The sequence below is a fragment of the Mangifera indica genome, chromosome 1 (genome assembly GCF_011075055.1).
Source record: "Mangifera indica cultivar Alphonso chromosome 1, CATAS_Mindica_2.1, whole genome shotgun sequence".
Lineage (NCBI taxonomy): Eukaryota > Viridiplantae > Streptophyta > Magnoliopsida > Sapindales > Anacardiaceae > Mangifera > Mangifera indica.
In genome coordinates, this window is record NC_058137.1 from 27,072,719 (window position 1) to 27,088,774 (window position 16,056).

Sequence of the window (16,056 nt, forward strand, 5' to 3'; positions counted from 1 at the left end):
ATTTTTGTAATTTTAAAAAAATAAAAATAAATTAGTCCTTGACATTTGTATTAAATATTAAGCGTAGTTATAATTTTACGGTTTACAATAAACATTGCAATATTAATTAATTAAAGGGATCTTGGAATAGCTATCTATTATTATTGCTTTTTTATGCACCAAATAAAGGTTGTACACTTTTAACACACTCTATAAAAAAAAATATATACAAAAAAGTATAACAAATAAACAAATTTTGTTTTAATCGTTCATTCTGTATTATGAATATTGATTGACAACCTTAATTCCGGTTTGAGGCAGATTGTTGAACTTTTGATTACAATTATATCCCTGACTCATTATTAGGAATAAATTTTCACACTAAGAAGATATTGAAAGCTGGAATAATTTTCGTTTCAATCAAATTGTGAGTATATATATTTTCTTAATAGAATTTGAATATATAATTAAATAATTTTAAATTAAAATAAAATAATATTTGATCATATAACAATATATTCTTTATATATTTAATTTATATAAAAAAAAATATATACACATAACATTACCTTTTTCTCCGTGAGTGCACTCAAAGGCTTAGTACTCATCCAATGTTGGGTATATTAGTTTCATGACACTTCATTTGTCAGGGTGTATTCATGGAGACCTTCCCCTGTTATTTTATCATAAAAACACTCGGATTAATTCTTATAATAATTTTTTTTTATTACACACGGGAGAATAGCATACTGCCATTATTTATTCCGGGATGTCACACTTCTGACAAGACGTACAATAGTAATTTATTTATGTGAACGCTTATATCGGCACAGGATCAATAAAGAGAGAGGCAATATAATCCTTAAGGTAAATATGAGCAAAAGAGTAGCCATCGCCTTCCTTGTATATAACATCTATCACTCGTGCAAAATTAAGAATTCGTACAAGGAGTGGCATTGGCAAGGCTGTTGGGCGGAGAAGATCTTCGTTTATATCCTTCCAGGCATCTGTAATTTGTTTTCGAAATTCCCTGTATGCTTCTTCTTCTGTTGCACCATATTGTTTCTGGAAACACTCTACGGCTGAGGCAACATGGCCTCTCTTTTGCTCAAACTGTATGTATAAACACACCATTGGTTAACTGATATATATTGGATCAGAAAAAACTTGAACTTTTTCTAAATATTGTATATGCCGATACCTTGTGGGAGGCAATGTCATCCATGAGTCTGCAAATTACTGAGGCAGCCCTTAAGAGTTTAGGGTTGCTGACTGACCATTCAAAGGCTTCTTTGGTTGCAACATCCCCCATTCCAACAAAAGAATTAGTGGTTAACATAGCGTAGGCGTTACTAACCATTGCAACAGTCATGTACTCATCCACGGTGGGTACATAATTTTCATGACACCATTTGGCTTCAATAAAGTAATTCCTTACTAGAGTCTTCATCTGAGAAACCATAATAATGAATGCCAATTAAGCAATCCACTTACTTTAAATTACCCCAATTAATGGACTGGAATAAAAACTTACCGATTCTTTTGCATAGTGAACGCGGTATAGTTTTCCTTCGGGGGCCATTTTTGTTTCCATTTCATGATAAACATCAAGGAGCGTTGCACAAATTACCTGCATGTAATCAGGCAGTTCGTCTATGGCACTTGTATTACACCTGAAAAGGAAAATTCAAGCTTATTATAATAAAATTTGGATTTGGGATCATTGCTAAAGATGGGAATTTGAAGTGTAGAAACCGAACTTTTGAATTGCCGAGGTAAAAAGCTCAAGTTCATCGACTGTGCCATACACATCATAGGTGTCATCGATAAGGGAAGTTGTTGCTATCACTTTGGTTAAAAACCTTCTAGCCAATTCATATTCAGGCTCAAAATACACCCCCAATATCCAGAAGTAGCACTCTACCACTCTATCTCTCACATATGGTAGCTTGTTGGCAAGGCCTAAATCATTCCACCACCTAAATGCCACAACTCATTTCAATCATAAATTAGTGTATGCCCAAACCTAGCGAGAGATTAATAGTGGTAGTGGTTTTATATATGACTTACTTGAAAATTCCACTGAGTTCTTTCTGGTGCAGCTTTTGTAATGAATTATAATCTAACTTGGCAAAGGTTAACAGAGCTTCATTATGCGAAGGTTCTTCTTGATAGATAGTCATGTAATGTCTTGCCTCTAGTCTTGGTAAACCCCTGCGAAGAGGTCGATTTAAGGCATGCTTAACTTGAGCTGCAAGTGGACTGCTTAATTTGGCTGCCATGGACTCAAGGTGAGTAGTAGAGAAAAGAAGCGCTTCATCCAGTATAGTTTCTCCATGTACTCTTAAATGTGTAGCTTCATACAAGCTTAACATTCCTCGAATGTCTTCTGCAAGAGAAGCCTTAAAGTTTCCATTGTTGTCCTTGAACTTGTTGAATACATCTGCAAATTAATTCAGCACACATCAAAATTAATTAAACATTGTGATTAATTAAATCCGAAGAGGAAAGGGACAAGGAAAAAGAACATATATATACCGCAGGAGATTCTATAGCCATGTTGTCTAAGTAATCGAAATTCAAGAGAGATAAAATATAAGTCGTTGTTGGCATCTCTGAAATCAATGTGTTGGTGAGCCTGATAGATTTGATCTAACAGTTGATCAATCTCGGTCTCCAAATGGTAAAACACACCTAACCGCTGGATTGCATCAATCAACCCAAGTTTCTCTGCTGGCTTTTTCACTTCAGCTGATAGCATTCTTTTAATCTCCTTCAGTTTTTGTTGCTTTTCCGTCTCATTACTTTCCTACACAACGGAAAAAAAAAGGGTCATTAGCACCTGTAAGAAATATACATATTAGATTATTAAATATGTATGAGAATAATTTATACTCCTGTTAATTTATGTTTGTATTATTGTATAATTGTTCCCACCCAAGGTTAGGTGTAATTTCAAAGTATTATCCTTCAACTTTCAAAAACTCAAAACCCACCTATAAAAAAAATTTTGTTAAAATTTTTTGTTAAAGTTAAGGGAAAAACTATCATTTAATGAAATGATTTTAAAAATAAAAGTTTTATCATATTTTCCTCCCCCTAGTTTAAAAATTAAACAATTTCTTCTCACCCAAAGTTTAAAAAGTAGCAATTTCACCCGTAGGGATTTAAAACCATTGTCGAAGACAACAAAGTTCGTCGTTTCTAGCCACGTTCATCCTCTCACATAGGTTATCTTTTCTTGCCAACTTGTTCCTACTCACTAATTAAAGTGATTAACTCTGACGAAGATGAAATCGTCTTCGTCAAAGTGTCTTCATCTAAAACAAAAACATGTTGTCTTCATCAAAGGAAATCCTTATCATCAGTGGGTGGAACAAATTGGTAGAAAGAGATAAGGCAAGAGGGAGAGCCAACTCTAGAAGAGATAGCAAACTTCACATGGTTTCAAAACTTTAGGGGTAAAATTGTTATTTTTCAAACTTTGGATGAGGAAAAATTATGTTTCAAAACTGAGAGGAATGTTATATTTTCAAACTGAGAAATAAAATATAATAAAACTTTACTTTTTTAAATTTTTTATTAAATAATTATTTTACCTTTAATATTAACTAAGTTTATAATAGAATTTTACTCATAAATAAAAGTTTGAATTATAAAAAATTAAGGAATATAAATTTCGTATTGCGCTTAACGTTGGGTAGGAACAAGTTTTTTGGCCTATTGCTTATTAAGTTCATTGAACCATTTACGAAGACCAAGGAGATCAGATTTAAAAAATAAATAAATAAAAACACAGATACCATGAAGGAGAAACAAACTACTTTGTATTAAAATTTTGATTATTTTGTTTTAAAATTATCATATAGTAGGAGAATTGACAACGTATGGTAAAGAGGACCATCAGTGGCTAAGGTATAACTTATCAATAAATTTATATTCACTCAGTTTTGAATATCAAATGAGATATTCAAATGATATATTATTATATGTTTAGATAATTTTAAATTAAAGATAAAAAAATATTTAATCATATAATGATACATCATCTAAATATCTAATTAAATATTAAAAATTAATGTACATAATATCGCTAGTAACTTATTGGATAACATTTATTAAAAACTTTGTAAGGAAACTGTCACAAGCAAGTTCAAATTAAATTGAGAGAAATTAATAAGCAGTATTTTACCACAGAGTTACTAGCATAAGCGAGGAAACGATCCCCCCAAATGCTAGGATGAAAATTTGCTGAGCGTCGATTTGTGTCCTCCTTAGCAACTTTCATTGAAGTAGGAAGTGCTGAAACTTGAAAAGCCATAACGAATTTCTGGTAGAGAACAATTAGACAATTTATGTTTATGAATTTGAGTATAAGAATGGCTTCAGGCTCATGTATTATATAGAGATAGAACAATGCCAATAGTTCTTCTAGAATGTTTTCTTTTTCTAGCTCGTTTAACTCTTTTTTTTTTCTTTCTTTCTTCGCTCTTCTGGATGCATCCTTTAAAATAGTTCTTCACTATTGATTTAAAATCATGTAAAAGTTTGTTCTTATAGATCTTTGTTTTGATTTGTTAAAAACTTTCGCCTATTAATTAATTTAATTAGATTGTCTTTCAATGTTAATAAGTGATAATTAATACTATATATGTCTTTGTGTTATGAAAATGTATTGCAGAGAATAATAATTTGAAAAAATAGTGAACAAATATGAAACTCACCTCACAATGAGACACGATTTTTACATAGGGATATATAATATTTTCACCATAACTGGATAAACATTTCAGGTTTTTAAGAGGGTGTTTCTTGTCCTTTTATATAATTTTAAATCAAGTAACACTTAAAAGTGGCGTTCCTTTTAATAGGAAGCTGTTCACTACTTCAATCATACATAACGTGGTACACTAAGTACAATCATACAGTTATTTTCTCAAATTTAGAAAAGAGAAATGTTATATGTATATATTTTAAGTATATAAAATAAATATATAGATAATATTTTATCATGTGATTAGATATTATTTTAATCTTAATTCAAAATTATCTAATTATTTAATGATACATCATCTATATATTTATTTTGTGTATTTAATATATATATATATATATATATATATAGTTTTAATGGTAAAAAAATATGAAAAGCAATTTCATAGTTCATTTCATTTTGTACCTAGAAAATAAAACATATTATTTTAAATAATCGTTGTTAACAAATTAAAAAATTAAAAAAGCGGTTAGATCCGAAAACATATTTATATTGTTCCCACTCTTTTCATCTTTAAAACATTTTTCATCCCTCACCATTAATTTTTTGGTACATAAAACATTAATTGATTCTTTAAATAAGTGAATATGTATATGATTTTTTTTTTATATGCAAGATCAGGTCAAAAACCCAAAAAAACTAACACTGAAAATAAAGATTTTTCTGTAGTAATTATGTTTTAAGATCCTACTTTCTCTGTTTTAATAAAACTTTACCTTATATATTTCATTATTTTCATTTGCAAAAGTGATATCAAATGTCCAATTAAATTGTGAAAATATATGCAAAAATTTTAATATAAAAGAATTTCGTAAAACAATTCAATCAAAATATGTTATTTTGTTGATTTTGCAAAAGTGAATGGCATTTTTATCAGGCTATGTTGATTTTTATTATTTTGTTGCCTATGTATATTTATCATTTAAGGGTGTTTTTATAGAATGATTTTTATATTATTACAAGAATTAAAATATTTTTACTTGGAATAAAGAAGATCTTTTTAAAGTATTTTTTGACTTTTACTTCCGAGAAACTGTGAACTACAGTGGTACAGTACTTCAACCAGAGATAACCTTTTTAATTAATTCGATGAACTTAACTTTTAAAAGATTGAAAATATTTTCAACTAGAAAAACATGTTGTCAAAAAATTCAATCAAAATATATTACCTGTCAACATTCATGATGATTCTTAGAAAGATTGTGAAGGTTACTTCATGATGTTATCATTCACCTTCATCTGGTGTTGTCAAAGATAATAGAGGAAAGTACACAAAAAATCGATTGACGTTTAAATTGATCGGCTATCACTGTTATTGTCATTGAAAGTTTACACAAACCCTAAATATTTGAGAGAAAAAAATTACTTTTCAAAGTTTAATGTTGAGAGTGAAATACGAGTTTTCAAAACCTAGAGGAAAATGAAATAAAATTATATATATTTCAATATTATTAGTAAAATAATGATTTTACTTTTGTCATTAATGAAAATTTTTAATGATAGTTGATTTATGGGTGGAACTTTAAATTTTTCAAATCTCATGGGTAAAAGTTTAAAAACACATCAAAATTTGGGTGGGAATAAGACCTTTGGCCTTTTTTAAATATAAATCAAGATACGAATCAAACAACACTCTCAAATTTTGACTAAAATATTTATATGATCTTCTTTTTCAAATTTGATCATCTTTCATAAAGATATTAATTATGTCACAAAACTTTCAAATTAAGGGATAAAACCATTAGTATGTCTTAGAAGAGTGCATTATTTAGTTTAAATCATAAAATTAGATCAAACCATTTAAAAATTATAATTTGGTTTATAAAATAATTTGGTTTAAATTGATAAATTTTTTAAAAACAGCTTTTAGTTTAAGTTTTGATTTGAGTGATTTTCAAACTGAACCAAACTGTAAATCGTATTTTTTTAAAATACATATATATAACTTGTTGGACCCTTAAGTGTTTTTATTATATCAAAACTAAGTTTAGAGTTGTTAATTTATATTTAATAAGCTATTAAATTTGTAGCATAAAATTCTTATGACCAAAAAATAGGCAAAATTTATGTTTTCAACTTTTCAAATATAAGATGTCCATCCCCAAATATGAGACATTCGTACCCTATAGGACACCGATTCATTTGCTCGTCTCATATCTATCCTTGCAAATTTAGAGCTCTCAAAATTTTTTTCCAAATGAATAGGGATTCCTATCCCCTTGCTAAGGATGCCCATTCCTCTTCCTGCCCCTTGCTCATCCCTTCATGTTTGAAGCATTTTGGAATTGAATTCTGCAGGTGCAAAGAAGGACATTTGTCCCACAAAAAGGGACACCCATCCCTCGAGTGGCGCATTTCAAAAATTTGACCGTTGGACATCTAATTCAAAGCCCCCAAAGTTAGAATGTGTAAGAAGATGCTCATCTCTTAAAATAAGACATCTGTCTCATCATGTTTTTAAAGTCAAAACATCATTTTCAAAACTCAATGGATACATTATCTCAACCAACGGTCATTTGAGTCATACCAACCATCCAAGACTACAAATTGAAGACTCTTTGATGGGGAATAGGTTAGAGATCATATATGTAAAATCTTATACTCATTTTGTTCTCCAATTTCTCTCATAAGCTCATAACTCAAATTCTTGAGAGATACATCTACACTCATTTTCTTGTATCAACCTTGTAGAGGTATTCATATTCATTTTTTTGTATTCAAACAATCCTAGGTGAAATCTCTGATAAATTATTATGGTGGTTGTAATTTCAGAGAACTAGTATATATGGACAAAATCTCAGAAAACTATTGTAAAAAGACGTTATCTTTACGAGTAAAACTTCAAGTTGCTCGAAGAAATGGACATAAGAGACTTGGAAAAGAAAGCTCCAAATCACTATAAATCATGAGCAATTCTTTTCTCCACTTTTTTTACTTTATGTATTATACCTAGGCAAGAGGCAAAGAATGAGCAGAAGGAGAGCGTCCTACCTAGAGCAAGGCAAGGGCATGATAGCAAAAGGAGTTAAAGATCAGAAAAAGTACAATCGTGGTATGTTATTGATAAATTATTGAATATTATTTATGTTTAATTGCTTAAGTAAGCTTGTTAGATATTGATTTAGTTTGAATATTTTTGTTAATATTGTTTGTGAAATTGTGATTGATTGAAAATTTGTTCAAGATTTTTATTTGGTTAAACAAAGTTTTAAATAATTTTATTCACCTTCTCTCTAGGATTATTAGTTATTTAGGTTTTTCATAACCATATTTGGCCAAATTATTTAATAAATAATTAGATACACAACTTGTTTTTTACATATTTATTTTGTCAATTTTTTTACATGTATATTGTACATATATTTCGTATTAATTTTACATATTTATTTTATGTTCTAGAAAATTATAATTTAATTAATTTTATTTGATTTTAATAAGTTTAAACTGTAATTCAAAACTGGACTAAACCATATTTTTTTCAATTTTGTTTGATTTGTTTTGAAACATAAAATAGTTTGATTTGAATTAAAAAAATTTTAAACCGATTTTTTTTATTTAATTTAGAAAAACTCTCAAACCGGTATTCCAAGTCAAGTTGCTAGGAGCATTGATAGGCAAGTTGAGGTCACTTTCTAATTTAGTTTTGAAACGGTAAGCACATCATCGAACTACAGAACAGATGTTTACGCTACACCAAGTACATGAATTATAAGATCAGAAACAGTTAAAATCAAAATTTTAACAAAGAAATATTTGTATAAAAGAACAATGGCGACACAACTAATGCTGCAGAAATAAATAAAGAACCAAATGCCAGCCACTGAAATATTTAGACCGAAGGCAACACTCGTTGTACACAAATCCAATGGCTGATGTTACATCATCTACACCCTATGACGAGTACAGACTTTAATTCTGTTTCTATCATGTATATTCTTACCTTCAGCACCAAGCAGATGCCGAGATCAAAGCCCTGTCTTTCCAACCCAACAACATAGCCCCATCAGGCTCCACCAGTTTATAAGCTCTGAGTAACACCTCAGCAAGCTCTTAATCACAGAGTTCACATATGGGCTTAAAGGGCATTGCAGGAATCTTACCATTGTAAAACTAGACTTCCCTTTGCCAAAGAGTTCATGTTGCTCCACCCTCTCCCTTCTCTCGCAAGCAATAACATTCACAATATCCCTGGCCAAACAACGTTGTTCTACATTGATTCGCTGCTTTTGGTCCCTTGGTATGGTCAAGTCAATTGACTCAAACAATGCCAAGTAGCAGTTCTGGGCTTCAACGAACCTAGGGAGGAAAGCAGCAGTGTTTGTGTTAGATTTTTGCTCCACCAAGGTGACCAACTTTGGGCTAAAGGACTTTATCTTCCTTAAAAGCCCATCCCTTGGGTTGTTCACATCGACACTTTCATCTGGGGTGCGGTGGGGCTGCAGAGGGAAGTTCACAACGATAGCCTCCCCAGGCCTGACATCGACCATTTCCAGGGTCACCTTGGAAGCAAAGTCTGGTACAGGATGAAACTCAGGAGGACCATTGAATTTTTGAGAGATTGCAGCCGAACGTTTGCCAACTGCCTCCAATCCATAGCCACGAGCATATTTTGAAACGGGATCATCTATTCCTGTAATCCGCACATGAGGGGGCCCAGAAGGTTTAGCTACAAGCGCCTGCAAGAGAGTCATCCATTGGGTTCCCTGAGCTATCTGGAAATCAACAATATGGATGCGATCCTCGTGTTTGCATGCTTCAGCTATAGCCCCTTTGGCTGCCATGTAACCAAACTTCAAGTGTGGGCTGATTTCATACAGGATGTGCATATAAGAAAGTAGGTCCTTGCTATCAGGTCCCTACAACGAAGAGCATGGTATATTTAGAGCCTGATTTTTCCTTCCTTGCTACCAACCCTTCTACCATGTAAGCAACTAATAGACTAATAGACATTTTTCATATAAATACATATATATATATATATATATGTGTGTGTGTGTGTGTGTTTGTGTGTATACATACATATATATATGTGTATATAAGTATACATGTATACATATGTATACATACATATATATATATATTCATATATATATATGTATGTATATAGGGTATCGTAAATTTACATAGGTTATTTTAAATTGTTGTGTAGATCATGTAAATTTATAAATACTCGATTTCAGTAAAAAATTAAAAAAAATAAAGTGTTTAATAGCCCATTATTTGTTGATACTATCTACTTGGCTGAATCTTAAGGTTTTGTCGTTTTGGTCATATTCAATCAGTTGGGCAGAAACTATGTTAGTCAAATCTAACTAAATTGAACCGACTTTCTCTTTGAATCCTTTTCTGGTGCTTAATTGGCCGTTTCAATAATTTATTGATATTATTTGAATATTTTGAATCTTAAAAGTCATCCAAATATTTACTCTTTTTCCTACATAGTTAAATATCCGATTTCATTTTATACTTTACAGTAATAGTATAAAAAGCAATAATATTTGTATATAATTTAAATATACAGATAATATGTTATTATGCGATTTAGTGTTATTTTATTTTTAATTTAAAATCATTCAATTACATAAGAACATATTATTTATATACTTAAATTGTGTATTAAAAATATGTATATATAATTTTATTATAATAGAAAATATTATTAATTTAGCCAAGCATCATAAATGTTTATATATATTTTTTGATATATAAAATGTTTAAATTAAGTTTTAAACTAAAAATGTTGTGAAAAATTGTATAATTTAGAAATGGAACCATTGAATTACATTATGCCATTGATTTTATTTTTTGAAGTTCACATCAAAATCTTTTAATAGTTATTGTTATTATTTTCAATACAAAATTTTAACATAAAAAGAATTTCAAATAGTAAATTCTGAGAGAAAGAACAAAGTAATTATTAAGGTAGTATCTTAAAGTCAGTCATCATAATTAATATTTAATATAATCTTTGGTATTTAATTAAAGAAAATGACATTTATATTATCTGTATAGATAATTATCCTAAGAATAGTCAATCCGTGATGAGGATATTAGTGCTCGATACTTAATCGTGAGAACTCTATATGTATATTAGGTGGTTATTTTTCAATTGTCCATAACTCTGATATTATCATGATAAAGGACACAAGTAATATTGATAGAGTTATCATAGTGTTAAACAATTTTATCAAAAAATAATGACAGTTCTTATGTGTCAAAGATGTTTGTTAATGACTTGATATAACACATGAGTGCACAATATAGATGTGCTACCAGACTGACTCGTCAAGAGGATTCCATATGGATGATTGCTCTAGTGTCTATGAAAAATATCTTCTTAATGAACGGAGGTGCATGTGATCCTTAGACTTGAAGTCACCAAACTGTTTTGTACAAGGATCAGTATGGTTTAACATTAGCCCAACATAGCCTAGTTAGAGGATTATCAGAAATGTGGTGATTGGTCATATCGAGATTTTTACTAAAGTTATAGTAAATCAATAAAGGATTTATCACTCATAAGTACGGGAGTTGATATCTCAGTTAGGGTTTATTGACAAATGTTAATGACCAATTAAATTTGTAGCCACAATGAAATTAAGTTGATGTTCAATTCAATATTATCTGAGCATTAACAAAAGTCAATCTATGTAATCGGGGAGTCTTGAGAGAGACACTTAATTCATACCTCAACCTCGAAGAGATATCATATGACGAAAGGATTGAATTATACAGTAACTGTATCATTGAGAGGTTAAAAAAACTTATATACTGAGCTCTACTAATCAAGTAGTCATGATGTCTTGCTAGAGACTAATCTTGGTTTGTATCTTGACACATGTCGAGTCAAGAGTCTATTACAAATCTAATCATTATCAACTTAGTAGAGAGTCTATAGATTATACACAAGAGTTGATAAACTCTAAAGACATAAAAATTGTCCAAGTTAGATTCAATTTAAATTCTAGATTGAGAATCTAGAGACTTGGAAAGGTTTATGGACTTAAAATATATTTTAATATATTTTGAGATCTTAGTGTAATAATCTCAAATTGTTGGGGTGTATGCAAGATTTGATAGGAATGAGTTAGATTGACATAAATCCTTGTCACCCAATTTGAAATTCAAATTAATAGTGCAATAGGATTTTGTCCTATCTTTATTAATGTTATATTCTTCTAAAATTGGATTGAATGTCAAATAAGGTAAAGAAATAATTGGATATTAATCATGAAATATACACATTTATTATAACTGACCAAAATATAGCTTGCATAAGTTGTATACACGGAAGCTGGGTAGGAATCTTTCCATGCAAGTCGAGGCCACCTGGCACATTCACTTGTGTCAGACGTGCATGCTTATGCCACCTGGGACATATTGAAGTCCCAGGCAGCAAACCATGATATGTATAAATATATGTGTGTTTTTTTGTTTTAAAACACACATTGCATAACACATTATTTTATAACCTTAGCAAAACAAAGAGTGATAACTTTCTTTCCTCTCACATGCAAAGTTGTCCCTTGGGTCTAGCAAGCCAAGAGCACAATTAAGCCTTTATAGTTGTTGTTTCGTATGGATACTAAGGAGTAGGCTTACACTTGATACTAATAATGACTTTTTGTGACCTCTCTCCATCAACAAAAGAAGAATGAGTTGTCTATGTATGTATATCTAACAAGCACTCTATATTTGTTTTGTATGTTTGTAAATTAATCTTATTATGAGAATAATCTAAAAAAGGGTTTTACAGATAATTTGATATTAAATTAAATTTTTAATTTATTATTCCACTATCAAAAGCCATAAAATCCTTAAAATAATAACAAGCATTTTCACCCTTTTTTCAAAATAATAGGATAAGAGAAAATAAAGTATAGTTTAATATTAAACCATAAACGAAAAACAACACATCATCATAATTGACTAGAACTGATAAAAGTTAGCAAAACTGATAAAATTTAGCCAAAATATGATAATATGACATTACCAAATTTTGGCCAAAAAGATGTGTTGGTTAGATTCGTCCAACATAGGATTCAAACTATTCTATTGAATATGACTAAAACCTTTGGATTTGATCAATACTCGCCTCTGAGCAAACCTTCTTCCAAAGGCGGAATCAATGCCATTAAGGGGGAGTTTGGATACTTCCATTACTTTGTTTGATTGAAAACTAATAATAATTTTTGATAATTTTATATTATTAATAATTATGTAACAAATAATATAAGAAATATTCTTATTACTACATCTATTTTAGATATTAAAATATTACTAAAGTAATCTTAATTTTGTTATAATTATATTCTTATTTATTAATTTTTAAAACAAAATTAACTTCATTTTCAATTAATATAACAAATAGCATAAAAAATATTTTTAAAATAATTATACCTATCAACATTTAAATAAAATAATATACTAGTATTTTTTTATATCTTCTAACTAAACATAATAATTATTTATATCTACCAAATTTTATCAAATATAATAATCATTTATACCCAAAAATTTTCTTGATTATTTATCTTCAAGATAATCTTTCAATTTTATAATAAAATATTACTCAAATTAAATATACCCTAAGGGTAGGCCTTGCCTTACCCTTAAAACTAAATTTTTTTAATAAAAATAGGTTAAGTTGTTTTTATCCGATTCCTTTTATCTTCTTGCTTTCCAACCCTAAATACTCCATATCCTAAAGTACTTTGTGCATGTACACTATTTTGAATGATTATAACTTGGTAAAGTTTAAGCCATAAATTATAAAAAAAAAATTTAGACATTCATTTATTTGTACATTAAGAGTCATTTTGTTGAGAAATTAGATTAAACATTTATTTGTCATTTCCACAAAATTATGAATATTAGTTATTGAAGTGTTGTTTCTACCTCATTAAGAGTCATTTTGTTGAGAAATTCATTTAGTTTGTGTTAAATATTTAAAATTAAACAAAGCTCAATGAAAAGTAAGATTTACATCTACTATAAATAATTTTTTGTTGAGACTCCCCCTTAACAAAAATCATGGATCCGCCACTGCCTTCCTTCTCCCTTTCTTTTATTTTTGGGTCAAAACTTGGAATTCGGTCAAATCTATAGCTTTCACCCGAAAAAGCAAACTTATCTTGTTTCAATTATCTTAATCAACTCTAAGAAAGATAATAATTATATCACAAAATTTTCAAATTAAGGGGTAAACCAATAGTAAGTTCTAAGGGTGCACATAACTCAGTTCAAATCGTAAAATCAAATCGAACTTTAAAAAAATGTGGTTTGATTTGGTTAGTAAAATTATTTGATTTGAGTTGATAATTTTTTTAAAAACAGTTTTCAGTTTAAGTTACGATTTTCAAATTAAACTAAACTGTAAACCATATTTTTCAAAATACATATATAACTATATTTAATAACATTATTCAATAAATAATTTGGTATACAACTAAAGCCGAGGTAGAGGATGGTTTCTTCCATAAGTAGAACCTAATATCGGGGACGAATTTAGTATTATGGTGAGAGTAGGCACATGTTTACTGTCAAATTTTGAAAAAAATCAATTATATTTTTAAAAGAATATTATTTTCACTTTAAATTTTATGTATAATATAATTCAAATGATGAGTCCAAATCCTCTAAAATTTTTAATTAACTTTGCACTTTCAAATTTCTAATCTTGTTTATTAAAACTTATGTTCTTTTATTGTATTATTTCACAAACAACAATTTTATTATGAAATTTATACATCAAATTCATAAATTAGTCAGTGATTTGTGCATTTTTTTCATTAAATGTTATACATGTATGTAGATCTTAACTATTTAATTTGTGTAAGTTATTTACAATTGTGTCTTATAGTTTATTATTTCATTATTTAATAAAATTACCCAAGTTATATTCACAATAAAAATTAATATTTTGGATACATATTTTCATATAATAAAGGCCTATGAGATTTTGATAAAATGTTCAAGTTATATTCAAAATAAGAATTACGAATTTGGATATATCAAATTACCTAAGTTTTTATACCATTCATAATGAAGATATCATTTAGCACTTTTAAAATATATCGAAATTGAAAATCATGTTAAATTGAAGATCTTTAGGCATACCATTTTAATTTGTTTTCATATTTAAATAATCAATATTCAAATATTCATATCTCTAAGTATAACATTCTAACTTGGATTTAAATTGATCGTTTTTTTTTTTTTTTTTTTGCTTTCTTCACATTAAAAAGGTATTTCCATGTAAAAAATTGCACGTGTTATTACATTATTTCTTTCAATTTTCTTGATATTGAATTATTTCCTTTAATCAAGATTAGACAGCTTTAAAAAGTTTTTACTAGTTGATTGACAAATAATAACTAGGGTTAGACTTGAATCGAGATGGCTCAGTCTCAAAATCTATCTTAGCACAGTTTTGCTTAATTTAAATTTGTTTTTATCAAACTCAAGTTGAGCTTGAGTTAAGAAAGTCAACTCATTTTTTAAATCACATTAAACTTGAGTTAAAAGAAGTTTGACTCAATCCAGCTCGTGAGCTGGATGAATGGCTCAATTCATTTTAAACTTGGCTTGCAACCTGATTAAAATTATGTCATGCAAATAATTGTCAAAACGACATGGATTTGCCCATTATTGGGTGAAACAACGTTGTTTGTCAATAAAATAAGAAACTGAGTCATGAATTCAATTCACAAATTCGAGCCATAAACTCAAGTCAAACTCAAACCGAACTATTTTTTATTTGAACTTAACTAAAGCTACTTTTAACTTTGGCTCAATGACTCAAGTCAAACTTGACCTAAAGAGTATTTGAACTCGATTCTATTTATATCCACCATTAACAATAACAGAGTCACGGAGGCCCCCTTAATGAAAATCTAGGTCCACCACTACCTAGTAACCTTTGTCTAAAACCTCTTCCTTGACACCTTGGTACTGGAACTAGTTGGGTGTTCACAAATAGTTACATCCTTTAGAAGAAAAAGACTGAAAATCATCATTATATATGTTTGCTTTTGTTCCTACTCTTTTGGGGAATTAATCTTAAGGATTCTCTTCATTTTAGGCTAAAAAGGCTATCAATATATATAGATGAGACTGCAAGTCTTTGAACCTAGCGGACCGAAGTGTTGTTGGTTGTAAATGTAATGGCTTTTGTGTTGTAAACGCAGGATTGAAGGACTGATATAAAATTTACCACTCAAGCATGTAAGTGGTATTTAGTGTATTTTTTAATTTACGTTTTACAAAAATATCAATATAAGTTCTCTTTCTTCATATTCTAG

At 29.2% G+C, this 16,056-nt stretch overlaps 2 protein-coding genes across 2 annotated transcripts; both read right to left on the reverse strand.

Annotated features, from left to right (window-relative positions):
- Positions 1-653: 653 nt before the first annotated feature.
- On the reverse strand, positions 654-4,355 carry LOC123226790 ((-)-germacrene D synthase-like). The gene is made up of 7 exons (XM_044651312.1): positions 4,172-4,355; positions 2,518-2,788; positions 2,050-2,422; positions 1,740-1,958; positions 1,514-1,652; positions 1,181-1,429; positions 654-1,092 (listed from the first exon to the last, which is right to left on the reverse strand). The coding sequence occupies exons 1-7, from the start codon at positions 4,298-4,300 to the stop codon at positions 799-801; spliced, it is 1,674 nt and encodes a 557-aa protein (XP_044507247.1). The 5' UTR covers positions 4,301-4,355; the 3' UTR covers positions 654-798.
- Positions 4,356-8,364: 4,009 nt separating this feature from the next.
- LOC123226810 (chitin-inducible gibberellin-responsive protein 1-like) lies at positions 8,365-9,667 on the reverse strand. Its single transcript, XM_044651328.1, is given in 2 exon segments — positions 8,365-8,778; positions 8,781-9,667. Coding segments are annotated over 2 exon segments (882 nt in total). The 5' UTR covers positions 9,580-9,667; the 3' UTR covers positions 8,365-8,695.
- Positions 9,668-16,056: the final 6,389 nt, after the last annotated feature.

Coding starts and splice junctions, on each gene's coding strand:
- LOC123226790 (XM_044651312.1), bottom strand. CDS start 4,300: ATGGCTTTTCAAGTTTCAGCACTTCCTACTTCAATGAAAGTTGCTAAG. Junction 1,959..2,049: donor GAACTCAGTGGAATTTTCAA/GTAAGTCATATA, acceptor TGTGGCATTTAG/GTGGTGGAATGATTTAGGCC. Junction 1,430..1,513: donor TTCACTATGCAAAAGAATCG/GTAAGTTTTTAT, acceptor ATGGTTTCTCAG/ATGAAGACTCTAGTAAGGAA.